We start from the raw sequence: 26,762 nt of genomic DNA, 5'->3' as shown, positions 1-26,762 counted from the left end.
GATGCCTAAAATTAAGAAGTTGAAAAACTGCTACGAAATGATACAAACAAATTCTGATTTGTCCTGAGGTACCTACCGGTTGTTATACCCCCTAAAAAGGGAGTATATAATTTACTAAAACAACGCTGTCCAGTTTAACTTTCCAAGTTGCATACAAAGTTTCACTAAGTTTTGAACCCTTTCCAAGGGCCAGGTAAGGCGCAAGCTTTGCTTTCCGATAGCTCCCAAGCCTGAACCCCGTCACTACCCGCCCCAATCCCTAATTACTAAAAATGAATGCATGGGCAGCCGTGAAAACAAATTGGGGGAGGGGTTGTAAAGGGACGCCAAGTCCTAGATACGGTGTTGATGTCTCCCGCGTTCCCAAGGTGCCGGGGTGGGGCGGCTGGGAGGGCCCCCTCCACCAGCGCCTCTTACCTTGGTGAGCTGAGCAATCTTCTTGCTCATCTTCAAATGGAGATCGTGGCTGTACTCCATGCTAAACGCCGACTGCTGAGACCCGGCCGAGGAAGAGAATTTCGTTGCCCCCCCGGCCGCCGAGTAATAGTGCTGCTGCCAGCTCATCCCTGGAGTCGCCATCTTCCCCACGGGCCACGTCTAGGACCAAGGTCCCCGCGCCTCCATCCCGGTCTCCAGCTCCTGGGTGGATCGGGACGTCGGGCTGTGGTGTGTGATCGGGCTGGGGACGGAAGGCACGAAGGCAAAGGCTCCGTCACCGAGAGCCCTTCTCGGCCCCCAAGTACCGGCTCCGTCCCTCCGCGGGGACCGGACGGGACCTGTCGGACCGTACGGACTGACGGCCTCCGCGTCAGGCACAAACCTTCGTCCCAGGTCTCGGTCCGGGCCAAAATGCCGGCTCTCTCACTACGCCCGAGGCGGAGGCGTCTCGGGGGCCGGGAGAAGCGCGGCTCCGCAGGTCACAGGGGACTCGGAGGGATGCGGGAGGCCCCGCCGCCGGTGCTGCGGTGAGATGGGGAGGAGAAGGGCGAGGGCGGGGAGACGCGGCGGTCCGGTGCGCGCAGAGGCGGGGATATCCAAGGAGGGGAGGGGACAGACTGGCTACGCGGCGAAGGGGAGGTGAGGACCCCGAGAAGCAAACGTCGTAATCGCTGCCTCCGGAGCCGTGGGGAGTCGCCGTTACTAAGGCGCTCGCCCCGCACTGTGAACGCGTTAACCGCGACGTCATTTCCCGACCCCCCAGCCCCGCCCATCTCTCTTCCAGTGCCCCGCTCGGAGCAGCGCGGCGCAGACTAGCCTCGCATCCCACCACCTGCCAATCCCGGTCCCTCGGCTCCCTCTCTCCGCAGCCTGCACCCTGGGGCCTAGGGGGTGGCCCCTCATTGAGGACCCCGAACAGCTCGCGGAGCCGGCTCCGCGCGAGGAAGTCGGCCCCGCGCTTTGCCTTGGGATGCGGGGCTCGGCGCAAGATGCCCTGTTTTTTCATTTAAAAAAACCAAACCAAACAGAAAAAGCGTTTTAGTGATGCCTTTTGTCATTACATCACAGTCATTTCTGGAAACACCCCCTTCCCCTCCGGACAGCTCACTCTTGTAACAAAGGAAAGCAATTACCCAAAAGGCGTAACAGTGACCTCATCTGACCTTGCATACGTTTGGTGTCATTCTCTCTCCTCTCTGCCTTGAGGAGGAGGTATGTGTGTCTTTGTCACTTCTCTAGGGCTATCACTGGTTTTTAGTTATTTAGAGTTTCTACCTTTTAGTGGTTTTTCCCCCCTCATTGGCACCGGGGCTTCCTAATTGGAGTCCCCGAACTTGGTTTTTGGTCCGTACTTCGATATAGCTGATTTCCTTTGTATGTTATTTTGCTCATTTAAAAACATTCCAAGAAGGGGTCCATAGGTTTCACCGGACTGATTGTATTTATTGTGTATAACTCTTTTGGTACTGCTTATTTTGCATTGCATTAGTTCATTCCAATCTCATGTTTCTCTAAATTTCCTCTTATTCATTATTTCCTAAGAGGCACATTGCATGGTCAATATACACTCAAAACCGGGAAGGTGTGGGTTCTGGTTCTGCCTGTGACGTATTTATTGGCCGTGTGGCCCTCTCGGTGCTCTAGAAATAAGACTCTTAAGTCGCAGAGAAGATGTCGACTTGCTTTTGTAGATAAAGTTTTCTCATCCGGGCGTCCCCCAAAGCGATAAAAGTTTTTATCTCATATACGTGTAATTTTTAAAAGTAAATCTTTAAGAACAATAAGGTGTTCCCCATAGGAAATATTTGATAGGATGGGAATTACTTAACAATGGATTTGATAAACTTTTGTTTTCAAAAGAATGGTTCTACTTGAGAAATAACATAATTGCAAGTTAGTGACAAATTTGTAGTCATTAACCGCGTACTCAACATTCTATTACATGATACTAGGTATTCTCCTGGGAACCATTTTATGGGGGATTTTTAAAAAATACATTCGATTGATGCCTTTTGTGTTTACAGTTATTTCCTATCCTTAGTGGGGACTGAATCTCCTTTACTGACAAAGAAAAACAATTAAGCAAAAACATTTGATACGGAGACCAGGTTAAACAACATATAAGACATCTTGTTGTAGTAGCTTTCATCTCTCTTCTATAAGAAAGTACGTTTCACACATCCAGAGAAAGAACTATGGAGTCTGAATGCAGGGGAAAGCGGACTATTTTCTTTTTTGTTTTGGGTTTTTTTTCTCATGGTTTCTCCCATTCCTTATAATTACTCTATACAACGTGACTAATGTGAAAATATGTTTAACAGGAATGTATATTTAGAGCCTATATCAGATTGCAGGCCGTCTTGGGGAGGGAGGGGGAGAAAATTTAAAACTTATGGAAGTGAATGTTGAAAACTAAAAATAAATAAATTAACTAATAAAAAGAAAGTGTGTTTCCTAACCTTTTCTCTAGGACCTCAGGGATTGCTCAAAATATGCATTTCTCTTATTAATAGAGATTTGGAGCAGTCTTTCATATGGTTATTAGCAAATTGGAATTTTCTTTTGAGGACTGTGCCTTTTGACTCTTGACCACATATTTGTATTAATTTCCCATCTCTTAGATATAAACCCCAAATTAAAGATGTATGATGTGAGTTTCCATAGTTTCCTTTCTTATCATCACTGCACTGATTTTGTTCTAGTAAAATCTTTTCATTTGCATGTAGTTGAAATGATTTTGTCTTTTGTGATCTCCTTTGCTTCCATTTGGCTAAGAATTTCCCCCCTTGTTGTTATAAAAGGTACCTGATTTTCTTCTCATTTAACTTTTTTCTAGTATGGCCTTTTATTGTTAGGTTGTATGTTCATTTTGATTTAATTGTGGCATGTGGTATATAATGTCAATCCAAACCCAATTTTTGCTAAGCTTTTTCTGTTTTCCTAGTAGTTTTCATCAGATAGGGAGTTTTTGTTCTCTAATCTAACCACCGTACTATTGAGTTCAGTTGTTTCTGCTCCCTGCTTATCTTACTCCTTAAGAACAAAGTAATTTTTGTCTTTATATCTCAGTATCTAGCAGAGTGCCTGCCACATAGTAGGTGCTTAATAAATTCCTGTTCATGGATTGATCTAGTGCTAGTAAGGTTTCTATCTACTTCTAAGATTATCATGCTCACCATATATATGGTGATGTTCACTGTACATGTAATCATTATTCATTATACTCAAAGCAAGATTGCTAGGGTAAAAAGGAGTTGAATCTTTTCACACACAACACTCCATCTTTTTTCACAATTCCTTTCTATAGTTTGTCCCCCATATCTGCAATGAATTTCTTCTCCCTTCCACCTTTTAGTCTCCTCATTTTCCCTCAAACCACAGCCTTTCCTGGTCCTCTTTAATGTTAATGCTCTCTCTGTGATTATCTCCACTACATCTTATAGATATCAGTATTCATAGTTGTCCAATAAAACCCCTAAATAGTATGATGCGTGAACCCAGAAAGTAGCTCTATGAGCTTAACTTTACTCTTACCACCAGTAGATAAAATAGGTTAATCAAAATTGAATACCATTTAGTTACAGTTAGAATAAAGTCTTTAAGATGAGAAGGGCCCCTTGCTTAACTATATATGAGAAGTTCTTCAACTTTTAATTAAAAAATTTTTAAATGTTTTTATTTTTCTCAATTACATGTAAAAACAATTTTTTTTAACATTTTAAAAAGAATTTTTGAGTCCCAAATTCCCTCCTTCCCTCCTTCTTTCCCCTCCTTGAGAAAGCATGCACTTTGATATATACATGTGCAGTCATGAAAAGTTTATTTTCATATTTGTCATGTTGCAAAAAAGAATACAGACAAAAAACCCCAAGAAAAATAAAGTTTAAAAAGAATGTTTTGGTCTGCATTCAGACTCTATCAGTTCTTTCTTTGGAGGTAGATAGCCTTTTTCATCAGAAATCCTTTGGAATTGACTTGTGTCATTCATTCTATTGCTGAGAATTCCTAAATAATTCAGCTGATCATTGTACAATGTTGCTGTTACTATGAACAATGATCCCCTGGCTCTGCTCACTTACTTTGCATCAGTTCATATGAGTCTTCCAAGGTTTTTCTGAAACAATCCTGCTTATCATGTCTTATAGCGCCACAGCTTGTTCAGCCAGTTTTCAGTTGATGGGCATCTCTTCAATTTCCAATTCATTGCCACCACAAAAAGAGCTGCTATAAAGATTTTTGTACAAATAGGTACTTCCCCGTTTTTCTTTGATCTCTTTGGGATATAGACCTAGTAGTTGTATTGCCAGGTCAAACGGTATGCACAGTTTTATAGCCCTTTGGGCATAGTTCCAAATCATTCTCCAAAATTGTTGGATCAGTTCATAACTCCACAAAAAATGCATTAGTGTCTCAATTTTTCCATATCCTCTTCAACATTTGTTGTTTTCTTTTTCTATATGAGTCAATCTGATAGGTGTGAGGTGGTACCTCTGAGTTGTTTTAATTTGCATTTCTCTGATCAATAGTGATTTAGAGCATTTTTATATGACTATATATAGCTTTGTTTTCTTCTTCTGAAAACTACAAATTCATATCTTTTGACCATTTATCAATTGGGAAATGAGTTGTATTCTTATAAATTTGACTCAGTTTTCTACCTATGCCATTGATCCATCACTCTATTTCTTAGCCTGTACCAAATTATTTTTTAAGCAGCTAGGTAAAGCATGTCTAGATTTCTGGGCCTAAAGTCAGAAAGATTCATCTTACTAAGTTCAAATCTGGCTTCAGACACTAACTAGCTGTGGGACCCTGGGCAAGTCACTTAACCCTGTTTGCCTCAGTTCCTTATCTGTAAAATGGGATGGAGAAAGAAATGACAGGACCACTCCAGTATCTTTGCCAAGAAAACTCCAAATGGGGTCGTAAAAAGTTAGACATGACTAAACAACACTCAGATTGTTCTGATGATTACTACTTTGTTATACAGTTTGAGATCTGGAACTGCTGTGCCACCTTCCTTCACATTTTTTCATTGATTCCCTTAATATTCTTGACCTTTTGTTCTTCCAGATGAATTTTGTTATTATTTTTTCTAGCTCTATAAAATAATTTTGGTAGTTTGATTGGTATGGCGCTGAATAAGTAAATTAATTTAGGTAGAATTGTCATTTTTATTATATTGGCACAGTCTACCCATGACCAATTAATATTTCTCCAGTTGTTTAGATCTGATTTTATTTGTATGAAAAGTGTTTTGTAAGGAAAAAAAGGAAAATAAATAACCTGTGTCATTTTCTAGATTTACAGTTTTAAGTGTCTCCTGATCTTGTTAGGCTCCTGTCTATTTTTGATTGAAATGGATGATCTGTTGTGACATGGTATATGTTTTTAGGAACTTGGGTTACTGTTTGACCAAAAGAAAATTATTTGCACACTAAAAACTTGCTTTAGTTGGATTTAAATTTGGATGACTTGGGAGGAGGGGGGGAGACAACAATTCAGAGTATTAGACATGTTTTCCCTATTCTGGTTTCTGGTGTAATGCTGATTGGTTCTAAGACTTGATTTGAATGGAGTACTTGGCGACCTTTGGGGGCTTTTACCCCATGAGCTCTTTCACACCTCAGAGGGGCAGTGTGCAAAGCTTCTCAGCCCTTTTATATTTTCTCCATAATGTAGGTCATCTATGATGTGTATTTAATCAAAGCTCCATGTTTTTATTAATAAAGACTACCTTTCCTAATTTTAAAAAAGGAAGTGTTTTATGATTGTGTTCATATAGTCTCTAGGTTTGTCTTAGCAGGTAAACTCAAGTATTTTATATCGTCTGCAGCTGTAGTTATTTTAAATAGAATTTCTGTATCTCTTGCTGCTGGATTTTGTTGGCAATATATTGAAATGCCGAAATGATTTATGTGTGTTTATTTTATGTCCTGCAACTTTGCTGAAGTTATTACTTCAACTAGTTTTTTAAATTAATTAGTATGCCATCATATTGTCTGCAAAGAGTGAGAATTTGTTTCCTCAGTACCTATTTAAATTCCTCTAATTTCTTTTTCTTCTCTTATTGTTATCGCTAGCATTTCTATTACAATATTGAATAATAGTCATGATAATTGGCATCCTTGCTTCACCCCTGATCTTATAGGGAAGGCTTCTAGCTTATCCCATTACAGATAATGCTTGTTAATGGTTCTAGATAGATACTACTTATTATTTCAAGGAAATTTCCATTTATTCCAATGCTTTCTAGAGTTTTTAATAGGAACAAGTGTTATATTTTGTCAAAAACCTTTTCTGCATCTATTGAGTTCAGCTTCTTCTTCACGTCATCCAAGAGAGTTGCAGCATCATCCTAAAATACCCTTAACAAGAATGAGGCAAGTGAAACATATGTCTTGGGTCCGAGGGATGCAGAAAACATTTCAAAGATCCATCTAGTTTTTTTTAAGTAGGCCATGATATTAAGATTGAGGATGGGTAGAATTGGTTACTAATTTATATTCTTACAAGGGCACAAATTTAGTTCCAATGCTGTCTCCCTGCCAATTTCACTTCAAAAACACTTCCCCACCCCGTGCAGATTTTCCACGTGGATAGCATTATAAACTTTGGTCTTTATTTCAGCCCAGGAAAGGAGTTCTGCTGCTAGGGAGAAACAAGGGAACTTTGCTGTCAATAAGTATTTGTGTAGCACTACTTTTTCACGGTGAGAGCATAGAAAATAATAACTAGCTTTGCATACAATAGAAGTTAAGTGGATGTTACTGATGGGAGTAGACTTTAGGCTGTCTCTTTTTATAAGTAGATTTCTGAAATAGCCTCTTTCTTAGGCCTATTGGGATTTATAATATATGTTCCACAGAACTTCCCTGATCCTTCCTCAGGGGTTATAACCTACACTGTAAGGAATACCTTAGTCTGAGCATCATGCTTATTCATAAAGCAGAATGTTGGACGACTAGGGAAAGAGGCTGGTACAAAATCAGTTGGACAGGAAACATTATGGCAGTGCCTGGGGGGCGTGGGGTGGGAAATCACTGAGAACAGACAAAAAGTAATGAAAGTAAACAGAAATTTATACATTAGAACTGAAAGAGACCTTAGAATTCATATAGTTCAAATCTTATTTTTCAGATGGGGAAGTGGAGAGGCACCTAGATTGTAACTTTCCAGTGGTCACACAACTAATAATTACAGAGCATTAACTAAAACCCAAGTCTGAATTCCAATCCAGTGATGTTTCCACTACACTCAAAGGAGACAGAGTTTTAATAGGCTCTATGGTTTCATCTTTGTGCATAATCTTCCAGGCCCCTCTCAGAAGAGCAAGTCCATATGGATCAGCGGTCCTCAAATTCAGGAAGATCTGGATTGGGCAACTCCTGGCTTTATGATCCTAGGCAAATCCCTTCACCTCCCAATGCCCCAGTAACTCTCTAAAGTCTTAGAGTCTGGTACTGATTTGCATGGATAGAGGGAGTTGCCTCACTGGGAAGTTCTCTATTCCAGTGAAATCACAGATTTGGTACAAAAGCAAAATCTATACCCCAGAAACAGATTGGAAAAAAAATCAGCACCTTGTGCTCAACCCTCTGGTTCTGAGCCCCTCTGAACTTAGGTTTTTTTCTTGGGTGTTCTTCAGTCAGTCTTTCCATCTTTGCAGGGCATGCTGGAATTTGTGCTCCAGTGGCAAAGTCTTTGAGAACTCAGACTCTCATCTTGCCAGGGTGACTCATCACAGTAGGAATTTAGTGGAATAGTTTAAAGATATTCACAGTATGGTCCCAAATGCTGTTAAACCGGACTCTCCTTTAGCTAGCACTGCAGTGTGTGGACAGAGCAATGAGATACATGGCTATTTATAGTGATGACCCTGATGCACTATGAGAGTCCTAAGTATGTTCCCAACTATTAGAAATTTGTGGAGTCTGAGGCAGAGAATCAGTGACAAGATTCTCAGTCTTGTTTTCTATAGTATAGAAACCCATTAGCATTTGTAATAAAACACAGAAACACAGAATTTCAGAGCTGGAAAGGATCTTCTTTGAGATCATCTAGTCTAACACCTTGAAAGGTTAATTGACTTTCTTGGAAGTCATAGTTAATTGACTACGTCTAGAGGTCTTCACTGGTAGGGTTATTTGAGAACAATGCCCAATCAATCAGACTGCATATATGGAGTGTCCACTCTTTGAAAGACTACCCCCTTCCCTTTCTTGACTTATGAGGTTGCAGAAATTATTCTAAGTACTGGGAGTAGGAAAGGAGGGCAACAGGACATTCTCCAAAAGTGAGGGGCAGTAATTTTTACATATTTCTTCCTCTCCTGTTCTAACTCTTGAGGGAAATCTTTCCTCATTCCTAAGTTCTCTCTTCTGTAATGGCAAGTAAAGTGAGACTTTTTGTTGTCTTTTGTTTTAGAGTTCTTCTCAGCACTAAGGCAATCAAGTGCCTTTGAGTCTTGCCTTTGTTTCAATCAAGAGTCTTTGATTAAATTGTGAGTCTTTGATGACCTGCTTAAGTCACAGGAAGGCCTAGGTCACATGGGTTTGGGTCACATGGTTGTGACACCCTCTGACCCTGAAGAGGTGTATATATACTCTGAGGTTAGCATTTTTCTTGGGGCTCACTCATTGGAAGAGCATTGCTGTGATTCTGTTACATGATACTCTGGGTGGCTGTTAAGAAATCCCCTGGCTTTGAAAACCCAGCTGTTGGGGCTTCTCTCTCTGGTAACTATGTATGTATAGTTTTGGTCAGACAGCTAGAAGCCTGTCTGTTGATTTGTGTTATTTGCTCTGTTTATATTTTCTCTGTAATTTCTCTTTGTATTTGCTCTGAAGTTCAGGGTGCTTTTTCCCCTGAACTAAGTAAATGATATATGTATGTTTGATTAAAGTGAGATTGTAAACCCCTTAAAGTTGCTTTCCTTAGAAAAGCAGATCAAAGAACCTGTACTAGCAGCCCTGCTGTGTGCTGGTGTTATTGCCTTACACAGCCACAGTTGCTGCAAGTAACATTGTTTTTATATCTTCTTGCTCAAATGATTTTACATTTACTTGTCTGTTATCCCTTGTATGAAATAGGTTCTGTGAGGTCAGAAACTACTTATTGCCTTTCTTTATATCCTCAGCACCTAGCTTGCAACCTTACGTTTAATAAATACCCAGTGAACTGAATGGAATTGAGAGACAGAGGGTGTGGAGAGTATACTGAACTTAGAGTCAGCAAGGTTTGGGTTTGAGTTCTGCCTCAGCCAGTTATTCTTTTTGCCACCTTGAACAACTCACTGTGTCTCTTGTCCTCAGTTTCTTCATCTATAAAATCAGGGGTGTGTATTCAATGACTTTGAAGGTCCATTCCAGTTCTAAATTTATAATCTCATATATTTGTTTTCATTCCTCCCCACCAGAGCTAAAAGACTCACATCAACTAAGAAATAATTATTGTGGGCCAATTATTTGCAAAGTATGAGACTTAAGTATTATATAGATACCAAGAAGTAGAAAGAGTAAGTGGTTCCTATCCTTAAGAAATGTACAGTCTACTAGGGAGGTGAAACACATGCAGATATTTCCCATCCTATTAAAATGTTTGTTTGTTAAATGATTGGCTCATTTATCTCGGTCCAGAAGTTTGTAATTCAGTTATAATTGGTATGTGCTATCCCACAGAAATAGTCTTATAATTAGTGATTATGTTCCTAGGCCATTTGTTAATTAATGTCAATCTTAAATCTTAGTATGTGGGCAGCTAGGTGACACAGTGGACAGAGTGCTGGGCCTGAAGTCAAGAAGACTCATCTTCCTGAGTTCGGATTTGGCCTCATAAAGTTACTACCTATGTGACCTGCGCAAGTCATTTAACCCAGTTTGCCTCAGTTTCTTAATCTGTGAAATGAGCTGGAGAAGGAAATGGTAAACCACTCCAGTATCTTTGCCAAGAAAACTCCAAATGGGGTCATGAAAGTTGGTCACAACTGAAATGATTGAATAACAACAAAATAAATCTTAGTATGTATTTTGTTTTTTTCCCCGATGATATTCAGTATTCAAAATCCATGATATGATAAAGAATCATATTGACCTATTAGGCTTGCTATCATGAGAAAAAGGAGTATAATTCTTAATGGAATAAAGATTAGACATGTGACTTCGATAGCACAGAGCACGCCTAAACTAGCAAATGCTTTCCACCAATGTAGATCAATACTATCCCTGTAACTTAGAGACTTAATTGCCTAGAGCACTAAGAGACTGAGTGACTTCCCCAGGTTTACAAAGCGAGGATATGTCAGAGACAGAATGTGAATCCAGGGTTTCCTGGCTTTGAGGCTTGTCCTATATGCATTGTATCACCCTGTCTTTCATCTACAATGCTCTCCCAGTAATTCCTTCACTCCTTTTATTTGAAGGTTGCCTCATCACTATGAAGATGGTGAAGGAGAGATAAAGAATTTTCCCAGTGACCTCATTTGAAAATCATTTTTCCTTCCTTGGACCTCAGTCTCCAAAGTACTAAAGCTGTGGCTCGCTCAAAGGGAGGCCCATGATGTTTGTGAGTGGGTTGCAATGTTATTTTAAAAAATGGTGCACAGTAATAAAATATGTGTAACTAGGACAGAATGTGGGTCAGTCATATTGTAAGAGGGAGGGATAATAAGTTTATACATCCATATGCTACACTGTGGCCTATGTAATGTCATTGAAGACCCCTAGCACATGGGTGGGAATCCTTGTGCAGGATTTACAGGAGGACCTGGAAATAATCACAAAGGAAGAGAAGTATGGATGGGTTGGGTGGCGGGGGTCTGTACTATTAGAGACAGCAGCCTTATCAACAAGGGCATAGTTTTATTGAAGTGCTGAAGTATCTTCCATGTTAGATGGTGAGCTCCATGGGGTGACCCTATCTAAGTGATCTTTCTGTCTCTCCCAAGTGAGAGCAGTGTTGTTGAGTGAGTGAATAAAAGAAGGAGGGGAAAGAAACAGAGAGAGAGAAAGAAAGGTAGGGAGAGAGAAAGACAGACAGAGACAGAGCCAGTCAGAGAGAGAGAGAGAGAGAGAGAGAGAGACCCAAAGAGGGAAAGATAAAGAGTCAGACAGGGAGAGAAAAGGATGGAGAAGAGTCAGAGAGGGAGAAAGGAGAATGGAGAAACACACACACACACACACAGATGCACAGAGAAAGAGATATCTAGGTGAGAGGCACAAAGAGATAAAGGAAGGTAGAAAGAGTGAGAGAGAGAGACAGAGAGAGAGGGAGGGAGGGAGGGAAAGAAAAAGGGAGAGAGAAGGAGGCTAGAAGTAATAAAAAAAATGAAACAGCAAATTTGGAAAAGAATGAGGACAGCATTTTCTTCCCACCTCCTTTCTATCCCACTGTTAAGAGCTATAGTGGCATGTGTGACCTCACCTCTCTACCTCATGACTTGTTCTCTTCACACCATGGAAAGTGATATTTCCTTTTTTTTTTAAAGTTTATTCATATGAGCAAAACAGCTGAGCTTTCTTCTTCTACCCTCTTTCTCCTGCCCATGTCAGCTTTTTCCTCCTCTGTCATTTAAGAAGGACTGGCTAAAAGAAAAGAAGGAAAAGGGGAGCAATCCCAAAGATAAACCGATCCCTTAGCAAAATAATTCTTAAGCAAATCAACCAGATTAAAGATTAAAAAATTGAGTCAGTTGATCTCTCAGAGGGTTTTTGATCTGCTCTAGACAGTCCAATGAAATCTTGGTTTGGCTGATTATTTTTCATCATACTGATTAATTCTTTTAACTTTAATCAATTCAATTCAATTTTTCTATTTAACATACGTGCATTAAATGTTGAATATGTATATATGCATATATATATGCAAGGTACTGTGTTACGGTGTTTTTTATTAGATTTTTAATAGTGGCAGTTCCTTGAGGATGCATCTAATATGTAATGTACTAAGTACTATGGCAGTTTTGCTTCCTGGGCTGGATACAGAGTAAAAGTCATCAACTTTACCGGTTTTGTCAGTTCTCCCAAGTCCTTTTCAGTCTTGTTCCCAAGCTGATTTGCATAGCAACCAGGGCTATTATGGTGATTAAAAAGAATTTCTTCTCCTGAGGTCGACTCAGCTTCTTTGCACTTTTGTCAAGTAGTATCCCTGGGACAATTGAAGTGAACCTAGGCTAGCATATCATAGGAGTTAAAAAGAATGTCAGAAAAAGTTTGGACTAGGAGTATTTGAACAATTATAGAAAGATTTAAAATTGCCTAAAGGTTTCTTTAGGTAGCTGGATGGATTAAATTATCATCCTTGCAGATGATTCTTGGATTTATTAATCCAACCCTAACCTGGCTCCTGACCTCCAGTCTAGCATCTCCAAATGCTTCTTAGACATCTTAAACTGGATCTTCCATAGATATCCTAGTTAACATATACAAAACTGAATTCATTATCTTTCTCCAAAAACCTTCCCATCTTCTGAATGTCAGTATTACTGTAGAAAGCATCACCATTCTCCCATCATCCAGACTTAAAACCTAGGTGTCATCTTTAACTATTCACTCTCATTTACCTCCCATATCCTGTCTGTTGCCAAATCCTGTCAATTCTACCTTCTGACCGACATGTCTCATGTATATCCCCTTCTCTCCTCTGACATAGCCACCAACTAGGTACAGAACTTCATCTCACATTTACACTATTACAGTAGCCTCTCAAGTCTCAAGTCTCTACCCATTGTAGTCCATCCTCCATTCAGTAGCTGAAGTAGTCTTACTAAAGCAGAGGTCTGACCCTATCACTCCCCTACTCAATAAACTCTAGGCTTCCAGTTATCTCTGGAATAAAATCTAAAACCCTTCTTACCTTTCCCAGCCTTCTTATACTTCACTCTCCTCCATTTACTCTATAGATCTAACAACATTGGCCTTCTTGTTATTCCTTGCACATGACACTCCATCTCTCTTGACTTCATGCCCTTTCATTGGCTGTCACCCTTTCCTGGAATGTTCTCTCATCTCCATTTCTTGAATTCTCTGGTTTCTTTCATGATTACTCTCAAATCTAACTTTCAGCAAGAAGCCTTTCCCTTCCTCCCATCACCTCCACTCTTCTGTGCTAGTGCCTTTCCTCTGACATTGCCTTCATTTATCTTGTATACATCTTCCTACATAGTTGTTTTTCTGTTGTTTTCCCCCACTAGAGAGTGAGCTCTCTGAGGATAAGGATTTTTTTCCTCTGTATCCCCAGGCTTATCCTGATGGGGCACACGGAGCCCAATAAATAATATAGTATAATATAACTAATATCTAAATAAATAAATAATGCTTGTTGACTTGACTATTAGATATAGCTAGATGGGGCTTATATAACAAAAGAATTAAATAAAGCCTCTGGTGCTATAAGCTAAAGAACTAGAAGACTTCTCCAGTTATAGGGAAAAAGAAAGCCACATGGCAGAAAAAGACCAGAAAATGGCAGCTCAATGGAGCTTCCCCAACAAAGGCAAGTATGATTATATCACCAGGGACACTGCAGTCTGTTTCCTCATCGTATTTCTATTTTTTCCCTTCTTTTAATAACTTTACTCAGTAATATTGTGAACTGTGTGTTTACAACTAGAGTGTCAGCTTCAGTATGTTAGGAGATACCATGCTTAATTTCACAGGTTATTTGGTTACTCATGAGCCAATGGAGGGAGAAAATTCCTCAAACTGTACCTGGACACTTTATGCTATGAGAGCATTTCTGACACGAGGGTAATGATCAGAATAGTTTGGGGAAAAACCTAGTGAGGCTGGTCAAAAAGTAACTAGATAAAAGTTAGCAGGTGGAGACACCCTCTCCCTTGGGTGCTGCTGCTAGGGAGGAGGGAGTGCTAGTAGAATCTTAGCCTGCTGTAAAAAAAAAGCTACTCAAAACAGGAAGGGAACCAGTAATCCCATGTAGTAAACCCTGTTTTGCCCGAATATAGGTATTGTGGACATGGTCATTATTTGATGTGCACTGATCAGCAGGTGATGGTATGCCATTATCCTCTCTACACTGATGGTTCTGTTCTCAAATCTATTTATCTAACCCTAACCTCTTTGCTGACCTCCTGTCTTGCATTTCCAACTGCCTAGTGGACATCTCAAACTAGATGTCTCATAGTTATCTTAAACTCAATATGTCCAAAACTGAACTTATTACCTTTTTCATATAAAATATATTTTATTACAACACTGAACAATTGACAATTTCAGTAAGATTTTAAAATGTATTCTTCTTATATTAAAATTATCAGTACAAAAATATTTATAGTAGCTTTTTTTGTGGTGGCAAAGAATTGGAAATTGAAGGGCTGTCCATCAGCTGGGGAATGGCTGAACAAATTGTGGTATATGGTATGTGGTACATGGTATATGGTATATAGTAATGGAATACTATTGTGCTGTAAGAAGTGATGAGCCGATGGACTTCAGAAAAACCTGGTAACACTTATATGAACTGATGCTGAGTGAATTGAGCAGAACCAAGAGAACATTGTATACAGTAACAGCCACATTGTGTGATGACTTTCATAGACTTGGCTCTTCTCAGCAATGTAAAGATCTAAGACAACTCCAAAAGATTCATGATGGAAAATGTTATCCACATACAGAGAAAGAACTATGGAGTCTGAATGTAAATCGAAGCACACTGTTTGCTCTCTTTTTTTGTTGTTTTGCTTTGTTTCTTCTTTCTCGTGATACCTCCCACTGGTTCTAATACTTCTTTACAACATGACTAATGTGAACACATGCTTAATATGAATATATATGTAGAACCTATATCAGATTGTGCACCATCTTGGGGGGGGAAGGGTGGGGGAGAAGATTGAAGACTCAAAAGCTTATGGAAGTGAATGTTGAAAACTGAAAGTAAATTAATTAATTAAAAAAAATTGTCAGTAGAAATAAATACCAATATCATGGTCACATTGTCAAAACCCCAAGAAAACAAATAATTAACTTACATTAAAAAGTCCCTTATCAGCAACTTTCTTTCAGAAGTCATAATTATTTTCAAGTACAACTTTCCATATGTGCTTGGAGACCATGAAATATGTATTTATAGAATTGTACATGGCTTTGACTTTCCTGATTAGCTGATAGACTTCATATATAACTTTGCCCTATGTGGTTTTGGTTTTCATCTTTTGTTTCTTTCGCATTATTTGCTTGATCTATGGCTTCTGCTTCTTCAGTTACAGCATTAGACTTTGTTTCAAGAGTACTCTGCACATTTTTTTACTTATCATTGATTTTTTTCTTAAAAAGGGTAACAGTCCATGATTTTTAAAGTGGTCTGGTGCTACTATACAATATTCCTGGGCTTCTGAATTGCATGGCATATGTTCACTTTTGTTTTCTCTTTGATTTTCATTATGTTCATAAATGGCTTGTTCATCTTGCTCTATTTTTTTCTTTCTTTTTAATGTTTTCAGCCATGGCCTTATTGGTTCTTTCTGCTTCTGTTTCATTGCTGCTCTCAGATTTTTTGTTCCCTTCCGTCTTTTACATTGTTTTACTCTATGTGTATATTCATAATTAGCTTGTGTTTCTATCATCTAGATTTTTCTGATGTCTCTGTTTCTTCATCTGAATCTTCTTAACCCTTTTGTTTTTGAATTGGTGTCACTCTTGAAAGACTGATCCTTGGGATTCAAGCTCATTGTCTGTGTCATATTTAGGACAACAGTGGAGTCTCCAAGGCTTCTGGGCTCATTTTCATGCTCTGACATTGCTTTTGAAGTAGTCTTTCCCTTGAGTTGGTTCATCTGGTTCAGTTAACTGTACAATGTCATTTTCATTACTTATATTTGCATCAGGACAGTTGTTTATAGGCAACCTGAGAGAGAATGTATTGTTAGAGGCATGTAGTAATGATTTGAAAGGAACTTTCAATGGGAGTTTTATCGCTTGACCAAACTGCTCTGGTGAATTTTTTCTCTTTTTTTCATGACCTTGCTAATAATGTTTGGTGCAGTATGTTTCCTGACACCTGATCATTGCCTTGAGAAGAAACCACTGTCAAATCACTACAATTTACTTTTTCTTCTCTAATCTCTTCAGATTTTCTGAGCTTCAGAGCGACAAAACCAGAATGTGGCAACCACTGTAAGCAACCAGATAGACTATACATCTTGAAAAAATTGGATCACAATGTGGTTAAACTGATTGGTAAAATTCTCCTGTGCAGTCCTAACTTTCCCTGCCAGCCATCTCCAAATGTATACATATGGCCTGTATCTGATATTAAAGCCGAATGGTTTTCTGATGTTCAATAACCTTTGGTACTGAAGTTTTCAAAAAGCTCCAAGACTCAGTTGACCAAACTTTCCAAGGCCAAATGTAAATGTCTCTTCTTCTGTTAAAGCTCCTGTGTGCCTTTTACCATAAGTCAATTGATTCACCTTCCCTGGAATTCCAAGAACCTTTTGGGGATTCTGTGATTTTTCAGTTGCTCAGGTGACAGACCTAACTTTCCATTCTCTGGTTCTCCAAATGTGTGGAGTTTGTTCTCTATTGTGACAAAGACCGAATGGTAATATCCATAAGAGATCCAGGAGGTAAGTAATTTCTAATGAACATTTGACAAAGGGACAGATTAGATTTATCTATTAGACCAATTTGTCCTTCACAATTATCACCCCACATAAAAAGTTCCCTGCCCTCAGTTAGTGAAGTTAAAGTGTTGGATACAGCAGGTAGCTGATTAATCCTATGTTAGATTACACTGACTAGATAAAAAGTAGTTCTATCTTCAGTGTCACCAAATCCTAACTGCCCTTAACTATTAAGTCAAACTGCATACACATTTCCTTCTGTGTGTACCAAGGGGTAGTTCCTTCCACATGCAGCAAATTTTTCCTTTTCAAGTTTTCCAGTTTTCTACAAGTTGACTTGCTGATTGTTATCTTTGATCCTAATCCTAACTGGCCCCAGTTGTTGATACCAGAAATGTAAAATCGATTGTTTTGTGTTCATTTTCACTTGATGTGAAAGCATATCATTTTTTAACCAACACTTGCTGAGAAAATTTTCTGCAAACCTGTTTCCACCCCCCCAGAAGTGAAAAGAGAACCTGAAAAATCTCTAGGGAATCCAATTTCTAGTTGGACTCTGCACCAGACATCATTCAGTTCCTTGGGCTCTCCCATATCAAGAATAACTTCACCATCTTGGTAAAGCTGTCTGTGACAGTTTTCTAAACCAGCCCAAGGGGATAAGCAAGAGAAATAAAAGCAAACAGAGGTTTGTAAGCAGAACCTTCATTCCTCTAGACTATATATACACGAATACATACATATTATATATATGTATATATGCACATATATGTATGCATGTATATATATATGTATATATACTCATATTTCATCACTGGCCATTATTCCTGCAAATTATGGTCCAGAAATCCATATCTTATTCTCAGATATCTTCTTTTTAACTTCTGAAATTTGTCTTCTTGTTGAAGCTCCCATAATATTTTTGGCAAACCCCAAAGATATGGATGAAAGAAGTAGATTATACCCTGATCGGCTCTCCTGAGTTCCTTAAGAGCTGACATCTGAAGCTATACTACACACGAGGACCTCACTCATCATACTGATGGTGTGCTCAAAATGTTATACAACATTCCCTGAAAATTTCATGCTTTCGCTGTCCTCATCTAAAACCAAACATCAGAGATAGCAGAGAAATAGGGAAGTATTTCTTTTTCAGAGACATGAAACCTAACTAGAATATGAAACTTAAGAATTAAAACTTGGGCTATTTAATTGCATTTGTAATGATCTTTCTCCCCCCCAAGTAATGTAAAGCCAATTATGAGATGCAAGTGCAAATAATGTAAAATATATGCAATTTTAACTGGATGTATCATGTGACTCAATACGGCATGGACTTGCTTAATACTTATATGAAGCTGTGCAGGGAAAAGGAACATTTCACATCTCTCAGAAATTCAGGCCAGATGTTATGAACCTTGATAATCACATTGTTCTGTTCAAAAAATCAACTCCTTTTGACAGTCTAAAAATAGTGGGGAGGGAGATAGAATAGACGAGGCAAGTGTCAGGACAGGACCAGGCTTGACAAAAATACACCTGAGCAGGGATGTCAGAATTATTAGTCTAGCCTAGATGTTAAAAGACAGCAAGATGTGACATGCTGGTTTTCACATTGAGGAATGTCAGTGGGTGAATCCCTATTGTCAGTTCAGGATCATCTTTTTTTTCATATAAGTAGTCAGGGAAGGAGAATCTGCATAAACCCAATGATATTTATTCAGAGAAACATAACATTAAGTGGTTTGGCTAGAGGCTTTCACACATGCACAGATTATGCACACCCCAGATACTTTGTACAAAACTGCTGTTGCAGTCAATTTAGGTCAGGTTCTTAGGCTTTCCATTTAACTTACTTTGTCATATTTTCTACATAGTTATTAATTTCGTCTTAAACGATTTTGGGACAGTTGTGACTTTCATTATAAGTAAACTCTTCAAATTTATCATATTACCTTGCTTGAATTTCTCTATTGCAGCTATCTCTTTTTTGTATCATAATTTATGTGCTTCTTGTCTCCATTGGGATCATAAGCTCCTTGGTAAATTTTTTTTGCTATATCTATCTTATGTCTAGTGCCTATCTAAATGTCCCCTTGTATGTAGTAGGCACTTAATAAATTTTTGTGAAATGAAGAACCACCCTGCTTTGAAGACAAAAGATACTGCAAACAAGAAAGCATTGCTATGGATATTAAGACCTCCACAAGAAACTGAAGACTTTAAGAATACAGGTAGTATTTTCATAACCAATGTCACTTGAAGATGAGGCTTCAAAAAAGAAAGGCAAATGTGAGAAGTGAAGAGTTAGTTGAGAAGATGGTTTCTGATACAGACTTCTGGAACATAATTTATAATAAAGCAATGAGAGTCAGTGATGGAATGTATGTAATGAAGCATGGTAAAATATATTTGGCTAAAATCTTAGAAAGTTGGTCAAAAAAGCTTAAAGTTGAAAATTGAGGGGAAGGGAAAAACCTGCCTGCTTATGTCTGCAAAGCCAGATACCACAAGGTCCCTACTTCTAAACCCATTCTTTGTCCTCATTGAGACCCCTAATGTCTCTTTCCCTTATGAGTATTTTCTTATGACATTATCCTTGCTCTGACTTAAATCCCCTCCCTTTCTCATCTTTACCCTCATAATTAGCCAATTCCACTCTACATTATCCTCTACTCTAAAATCTGTCCTTTATAATATAGTCATCCCTTGTCAAAAGGGATGTGTTCCTGAATGGAGCTGGAGGAAGTTATCCAACCTCAATGGGGTCTCACTCCAGTGAACCAATTTTTTTATTCTTCCCAAATTGATTTCCTACCTCACTGTCTACAAAAATTTCTCTTCTTTCTTCAAACCTCCCACACCTTCACCCCCATCCACCTCAGCTGAAGACCTTGCCTCCTTTACTCAAAAATTAGGGCTATTTGATGTGAATCCCCTCTTCTCCATTTTTTTCCTTAAAATACCTTGATAAAATGCCTTACTTCTCTTTCTCCCTAGTCTCTGATAATGACATGGCCCTTTTCCTTGTCAAGGCCAGCTAATTTATATGTACCCTTAATCCCATCTGTTTTTGTCTTCTCCAGAAGATTGCAACCTCAACTTCATACTTTCTTAAATTCTCTCTGTCTCTGTCTCTGTCTCTCTCTCTCTGTCTCTCTGTCTCTATCTCTCCTTTAACCTTTCCCTATTGGTTTTTCCCCTACTATCTTCAAACATACCTAAATCTCTCATGTTCTTAAGAAAAAACCTTTACTAGATGTTACCATTCCCTTAAGCTATCATCACATAGATATAATATCCCTTTCTCAGTTAAATTTCTAGAAAAAGTTTTTTACATGCACAATCTCTACTTCCTTCCTCCTCCATCATTCTTCAACCCTTTGCAGTATGGATACTGACCTCATTCTTTGAATGAAACTGCTCTCTCCAAACTCACCAGTTATTTCTTAATTGCCAAATCTCATGGCCTTTTCTTAGTCTTCGCGCTTCTCAACCTTTTTGCTTCACTTGACATCATTGAACAACTTCTATTGGATAGTTTCCTTTCTCTGGGATTTTCTAACACTACTCTCTACTACACATCTAAATGAACCTTTTCAATCTCCTTTTCTGAATCATCATCTAGATTATACCCCTCTAAATGTGGGGTGCTCCCCAAGGTGCTGACCTAGGTCCCCTACTCTTCTCTCCCTTTTTTGGTAACTTCAGATACTCCCATGGGTTTAATTATCATATCTATGAAAAAGACCCATATATATATGCATATATAGATAGATAGATAGATAGATAGATAGATATATCCAGTCCTAGTCTTTCCCCTGAACTTCAATTCTGTATCACCAGTTGCTTATTAGACATGGCAAACTGGATGTTCCAGAGACATCGCAAAGTCAACATATCCAAAAGAAGGCTTATTATCTTTCATGACAAACCCATCCATCTTCCGAACTTCTTTATTTCTCTTGAAGAAACCACCATTCTGTTAGTCTGCATGGTTTTTAGTCTTGGTATTATCTTCAACTCACTCTCTCACCCCACCATATTCAAACAGTTGCCAAAAGTTCCCATTTCTATTTTCACATCATGGTTGATAACTCTCCATTTACACAAACACCACTACAGTGAGTATGCCCTGGGTTCAATATTCCAGTCAGGTTACTTACTACATCTCCCTCTTGGAGTGCTAGGGGTATCCCAGAGGGGTTGGAGTATCTCTTTGCTAAAACTATTGGCTTGAGATCCCACTATTTGTGTTCCCTTCACAGTAGGGGCTTATCAATTATCTATTTCTTACAAAGAGATATTTGCTTTGAAGACACAGCAAGAACAAAAATACAAAGATTTTCCCTCAATACCTTGGAGGACATACTCTTTCCCATGTTATCTCAGTCTCTGAGTTGAGTGGACTCAGACTCATCACAGTTTCTGCATTGGTCCTACCAAGTCCACAACCAAAATCAACACCACTGCAGGTTGAATCTTTGTCTCAGAATTACTGGGCTGGATTCAGAGGTCACTTCTTGGTTCTTGGAGCACTGATGTTGGGGTGGTTGCAAAACCAAAAATAGACCAAAAAAGCCCTTTTTAAGATATATTGGGGGAGCAGGAAGAAGAACACAGAAGGGATAAGTCCTTTGTTATAAATGGATAAGACAGTGATAATGAAAGACACAAAAAGACAAAATTTTTATTTTGCTTCATTTTCCTATTCCCAAAGAGAATGATCTGTGGACTGGGAGTCACAAAAATAAAAATGGCTAAATAAAATGGTAAGCACAATAGGTTCAAGGTGCCACAGTTAGGTTAACTAAATTCCAGGATACCTAAAGAACCGGTGAATGTGATTGCTGCATTACTCTACGTAACTTTTCAGAAATTACAGGGAATGGGAGAGATGTTGAAAAATGCCTCAGTTATGAAACACATACTTAAGAGATAAGACAAAAAGTCTTCAAAATATAAGTCAATGAGCTTGACTTCTTGTTCCTGATTCATTTGTACTTTGAGTCAAACTAATGAGCTTTCTAAACTGCTGAGTCTAATGAGTGCAAAAGAGTATCAGAGTTACACAAATGTATAGTAAATGTTAAGAAGGAAGCAAATGAAACAAAATAGGCAAAGCACTAAGGATTTCAAAACAACTTCTAAAAGAATTGAAAAACCATCTATTTTGCCTCTTTGTACAGGAAAATTTCATCTTCAGCTATCATCTATAAACAAGAAGTGCTTAATTAAGCAATTAGTTCCACTGACTATTTAGTCATTCAAAGTGAACTGGAAATTCAGCATTTTTAATATTTGAGAAAAATTTAAAAGATGCTGCCACTGTATTTGAGACCATAGTTTAAAATCATAAATGAGATCCAAACATTTCGAGGACCTATTGCTGGAAATATAGGGTGTCCCTAAAGTACAGACACATAGGAAAATTGACAGCAATGTGGAGTTATTACATCAAGTTCATGTGAATCTTGCAAAGTACATTAACCTTTGCATCAAAAATGATGGAAATCATATTGAAGATATTACTTGTTAATGTTCCAATTAAATAAAATGTGGTTGAAAATATGCATTTTTGCCTGTGTCCAGACTTTAGGACCACCCTGTAGTTCCCCAGACTTAGACTATCCTAAAATTCAAAGGCTCAGAATCTCCCTGCTCCAAAATCTCTCTTTGATTGAGTTCTTCCCATCCTCATGATTTCTTTATTCCTGTTTGCATGGCATTCATTTTAAGTAGAATTAAGAATAGTAAATCCACACTGACAACTAAAAAAACTGGAAAGATGTGTCAAGAGAATTTGAGGAATGCCCCCAAAATGGTTTTAGTCAGAACCCTGGTGGGAAATTTATGGGAGGACATGAACAAGAGTCCCATAGGGTGAGGTGTGAATGGATTGTGATATGTGTAACTGGAGGAGAATGTTCTTATCCGTGAGATCACAGATTCATTTAAGTATGGGAATGCTGCATTTGTAGATGGGATTGTAGATCAGTATCAATTAAGTCTCCCAATCTATTTGATAAAGTACAAGGCATAGACTTTTGTCAGAAAGGGAGCATTTTTTATAGAGCTGAATAATTACTCTAGCTTGGTGCTGAAGGAACTGTGTTTTGGGGAATGACACAGCTTGAGATGACACTTCTGAATGGTCTTTGGGTGTAGTTGTGTTGAAAATGATTGGCCACTGAGCCTAAAGATCCACCCAAGCTGTGGGTTAATGAAAGAGTTGAGGAAAAACAGTCCTCACTCTCTTTTCCAGTGCTTTCTCTATCTTGGACTTCTACCAAAGTAAGAAAGGGATAACTCGCTTGTCGCCACCTCCCTTTCCCACCGGTAGAGGCAGCTAGATAGCAAAGTAGACAGAGGCACTCGGCCTGGAAATCAGGAAGACCCAACTTCAACTTTTACCTCAGACATTCTGTTATTGTGTGACTGGGCAAATCATTTAACCTCTGTCTGTCTCAGTTTCCTCAACTGTAAAGTGGGGATAATGCTAGCACCCAGGGTTGTTATGAGGATCAAATGAGATCATTTGTAAAGTGTTTATAGTTCAGTGCTTGGCGTATAGTAGGTGCTTAACAAATGCTTGTTTCCTTTTTACAAGTACATAGTAGCAAGAACATGTGCTTGCATAGGAGAACTCTAGTCCCAGGCTAGCTTTTTCTGCTTTCTGTTTTCTTCCCAGCGTACAGGCCAGCAATCTGCAATTCTAAGAAATGGATATAATTCAGAATTGGCAGTAAAATTTGAGATTATCATAGTTCCAGAGTTAGGTGCCAGCTGCCCAGCAGTAGGTGATTTCTGCAACAGTGTTTCTCAGAAGTGATTACAGATAGGATCGTCCTGAACCTGATGGACTAAAGAGAGCCATTCCCTGGCTATCCGGAGATCCCCACCATATAAGATGCTCATATAATATAGGTCTGAGATGAACATAAAAGTGAAATGTCTGTTTCTTAGTCCCACTAAGCACTTTTACCTTTAAGGAGGAGTAAGATGGATCAGTCAACTGATGTGCTTTATGTTTTCTGTATGTGTTATCATACAACTGTGAATCTTTTGAATCTTATATAGTCACTTGGTTCACTGTTAAGTTATTTTCAGTCATGTTCAACTCTTCGTGACCCCATTTGGGGTTTTCTTGGCAAAGATACTGGAATGGCTTGCCATTTCCTCCTCCAACTCATTTTACAGATTAGGAACTGAGACAAACAGGGTTAAGTGATTTGCCCAGGGTCACACAGCTAGTAAGTATCTGCGGTTAGATTTGAAATCAGGAAGATGAATCTTTCTAACTCCAGGCCTGTCACTGTATCACTGTGCCACCTAGCTGCCCCAGTCACTCTGGTAGAGGGGAAAAACACTTCAAAGCACTATACTATATCTACATGCACTGAGTGCCTTTCAAGAAGAAACCCTGTTACCTATTTGGGGGGATAACATAGATGTGAGCTATACCTGACTGATGAAGATGAAATGTAAATTGCTTACTGTGGGAAGAGTTAAATGGCTTTGAGGTCCAGCCTACAGAGAAACGGCTATCAAAGGGGAAGTCATAAAATAGGGGAAAATAAGGAAAAAAGACTGAAATTACCAAATATCTTAGGAGGAAGAAAATCCAGTTGAAGACTTTGAACATAAGCAGATAAATCAACAGGGAAGATATTAATAGCAGAAGGGAATATGGACTCCAGATCAGCTAAAAAAAGTCAGGGCATCCATGAATAAATATTTCAAGACAAAAGAAAATGAATCAGCAGACGATGAGGCAGAGGAATCTGTGGACTCCCAAAAAAGCATCAAACTATATAGCAGGATGTTCCTGAATGGCTTAAAAGAGAAATAAGAATCAACAAGGGAGAATTTATGGCCTACACAACAGAAATAATTAGTGAATAGAAGAATTTGATTCCATGGTGGCAAATCTCACCAAAGAAACAAAAGAGACAAAATACAAACATATAGTAGTGAAGTTCAATCTGGAAGAAGAGAAGCAAAAGGCAATAGCATTAAAAGGAAACATGATATCCGTACAAGCAAAATTTATTGATCATGAAGTGAGGATGCATAGAGCCAATTTAAGGATTATAGTTTTTCCAGAACAACACTCCAAGTCAAAAAGCCTGAATACCCTAATGCAAGAAATAATACAAGGAAATTGCCCAGAATTTCTGAAAACAGAAAACAAAGCACTAATCCAAAGAAGTGATACATCACCTCCAGAAACTAATATATGAAAGTCAGCCTGTTCCCTTATGCATAGCTATGTTCGTAGCTGTTCTCATAAGGATTTTTTTTAGAGATCAGAAATTAGGCATGTGAGTCCTAGTTGCTATGGTCTTCTTGGTCACCTTTTTAAGATAATAGCACTATCAGTGATATTTAATGTTCTTTTGGAATCATGTCATTTTTAACAAAGTTGGAAATTCATCCCTGAGGGATTATGTTGCCTCCAGTGGCATTGTGAGGTTCAAATGAGATAAGAGATTTTGCTGACCTTAAAGCACTATATAAATACCAGTTATTGTTATTGTTATTATGATTATGATTATTAGCTAGGCATCTAGTCTGGTGAGGTCATCATTTGCTGAGCCTTTTACTGAACTGCTGAGTTTAAGCATGTTTGTAAAGCAATATATGGGTATGCTGATAAATGCTTAACCCTGCTCTAGTGAAAAATGTATGCATACACACTTTTATGTTTAAACTGCATTATTAGCACTTTATTAAATTTAGACAATTGACAAAACAATAAATTAGGTCCTTATTTGTGATGACTGCCAAATTTGGAGGCATAAATGCTGACACTGAAGACAGAGCTGGCTCCAGCCCAGCCCTTGGTTCCAGCATGAAGGCCAGTTCTAGCTACTTTTCCCTACTTCCTTACTCAATGTTATTTTCATTTCTTTACATACCACATTGAGTACTTAGATGGTGAGATTCATTAGATGGTGATCATACTATTGTCAATATGAGAATAAATCACTAGAAAAATTCTGATAGAGCTATTCTATTTCATATATCTTTGTTACTCTTCTTCCATTTTCATCTATATAAGTTTTTGATTAATTTGGCTTAGCTACGTCATTCTACTTAGTTGCGTCCTCCACTGTTTTTCATTATTTGTGAAGTGATATGGCTTCTAATGTTATCTTTCTCTGTGTTATTTTGCAGTTCACTTTTTATTTAATTTGGTGCTGCCCTTGGTATTCATATCTCTGTTTTGCAAGGTCACCTAGATGATTTCTGGCCTCCTTTCACCACTTTATTTTGGTAATTGTTTTAACCTCTGTAACCCCCTTCTCCCTCTGCTCTATTAGGCCAGAAGATTAGGAGCATTGTAAATGAAATTACCGTAAACTGAGGCACAAAGGTCCAAGCATGTTTGATTTAGTAAAGCTTGAATTTACCAATAAATAGAACCTCAGCTTCCCCAGCAAAACTAAGATCCCAAATTAGGGGGACAGCTCTCTTTTATAGTTTTAGGGACTACAGAAAACAGGAAAGCTAGTATCATAGATGGAAGTAAACATGATTGGATGGAAATTGGGAATAAGGACTAGCAACAACCTCCCTCCTGTCCTGTGACTAAGAAATGTTCATTGTTTGAGTCCAGCTGCATCTACAAAAACTAATGAAAAGAATATAAAGGAAGGAGGCTTAGCCGTACCAAATCTTAAACTATATTATAAGGCAGTAATTATCAAAACTTTCTGGTACTAGCAAAGAAATAGAAAGGTAA

General features: G+C 38.6%; 1 protein-coding gene and 1 pseudogene across 1 annotated transcript in view; both read right to left on the bottom strand.

The window, feature by feature from the left end:
- Positions 1 to 579, bottom strand: part of FAM184A (family with sequence similarity 184 member A) — a 102,632-nt gene extending 102,053 nt beyond the window's left edge. The window contains exon 1 of the mRNA XM_036767593.1: positions 418 to 579. Coding sequence (XP_036623488.1) covers positions 418 to 579 — 162 coding nt within the window. The remainder of the gene's footprint in view (positions 1 to 417) is intronic.
- Positions 580 to 16,042: 15,463 nt separating this feature from the next.
- On the bottom strand, positions 16,043 to 20,957 carry LOC118857673 (annotated as a pseudogene).
- Between the last annotated feature and the right edge of the window lie 5,805 nt (positions 20,958 to 26,762).

This window comes from Trichosurus vulpecula, chromosome 7 (assembly GCF_011100635.1).
Source record: "Trichosurus vulpecula isolate mTriVul1 chromosome 7, mTriVul1.pri, whole genome shotgun sequence".
NCBI lineage: Eukaryota > Metazoa > Chordata > Mammalia > Diprotodontia > Phalangeridae > Trichosurus > Trichosurus vulpecula.
Note: the sequence above shows the minus strand (reverse complement) of the source record. Positions and strands in the feature narration are given on the sequence as shown.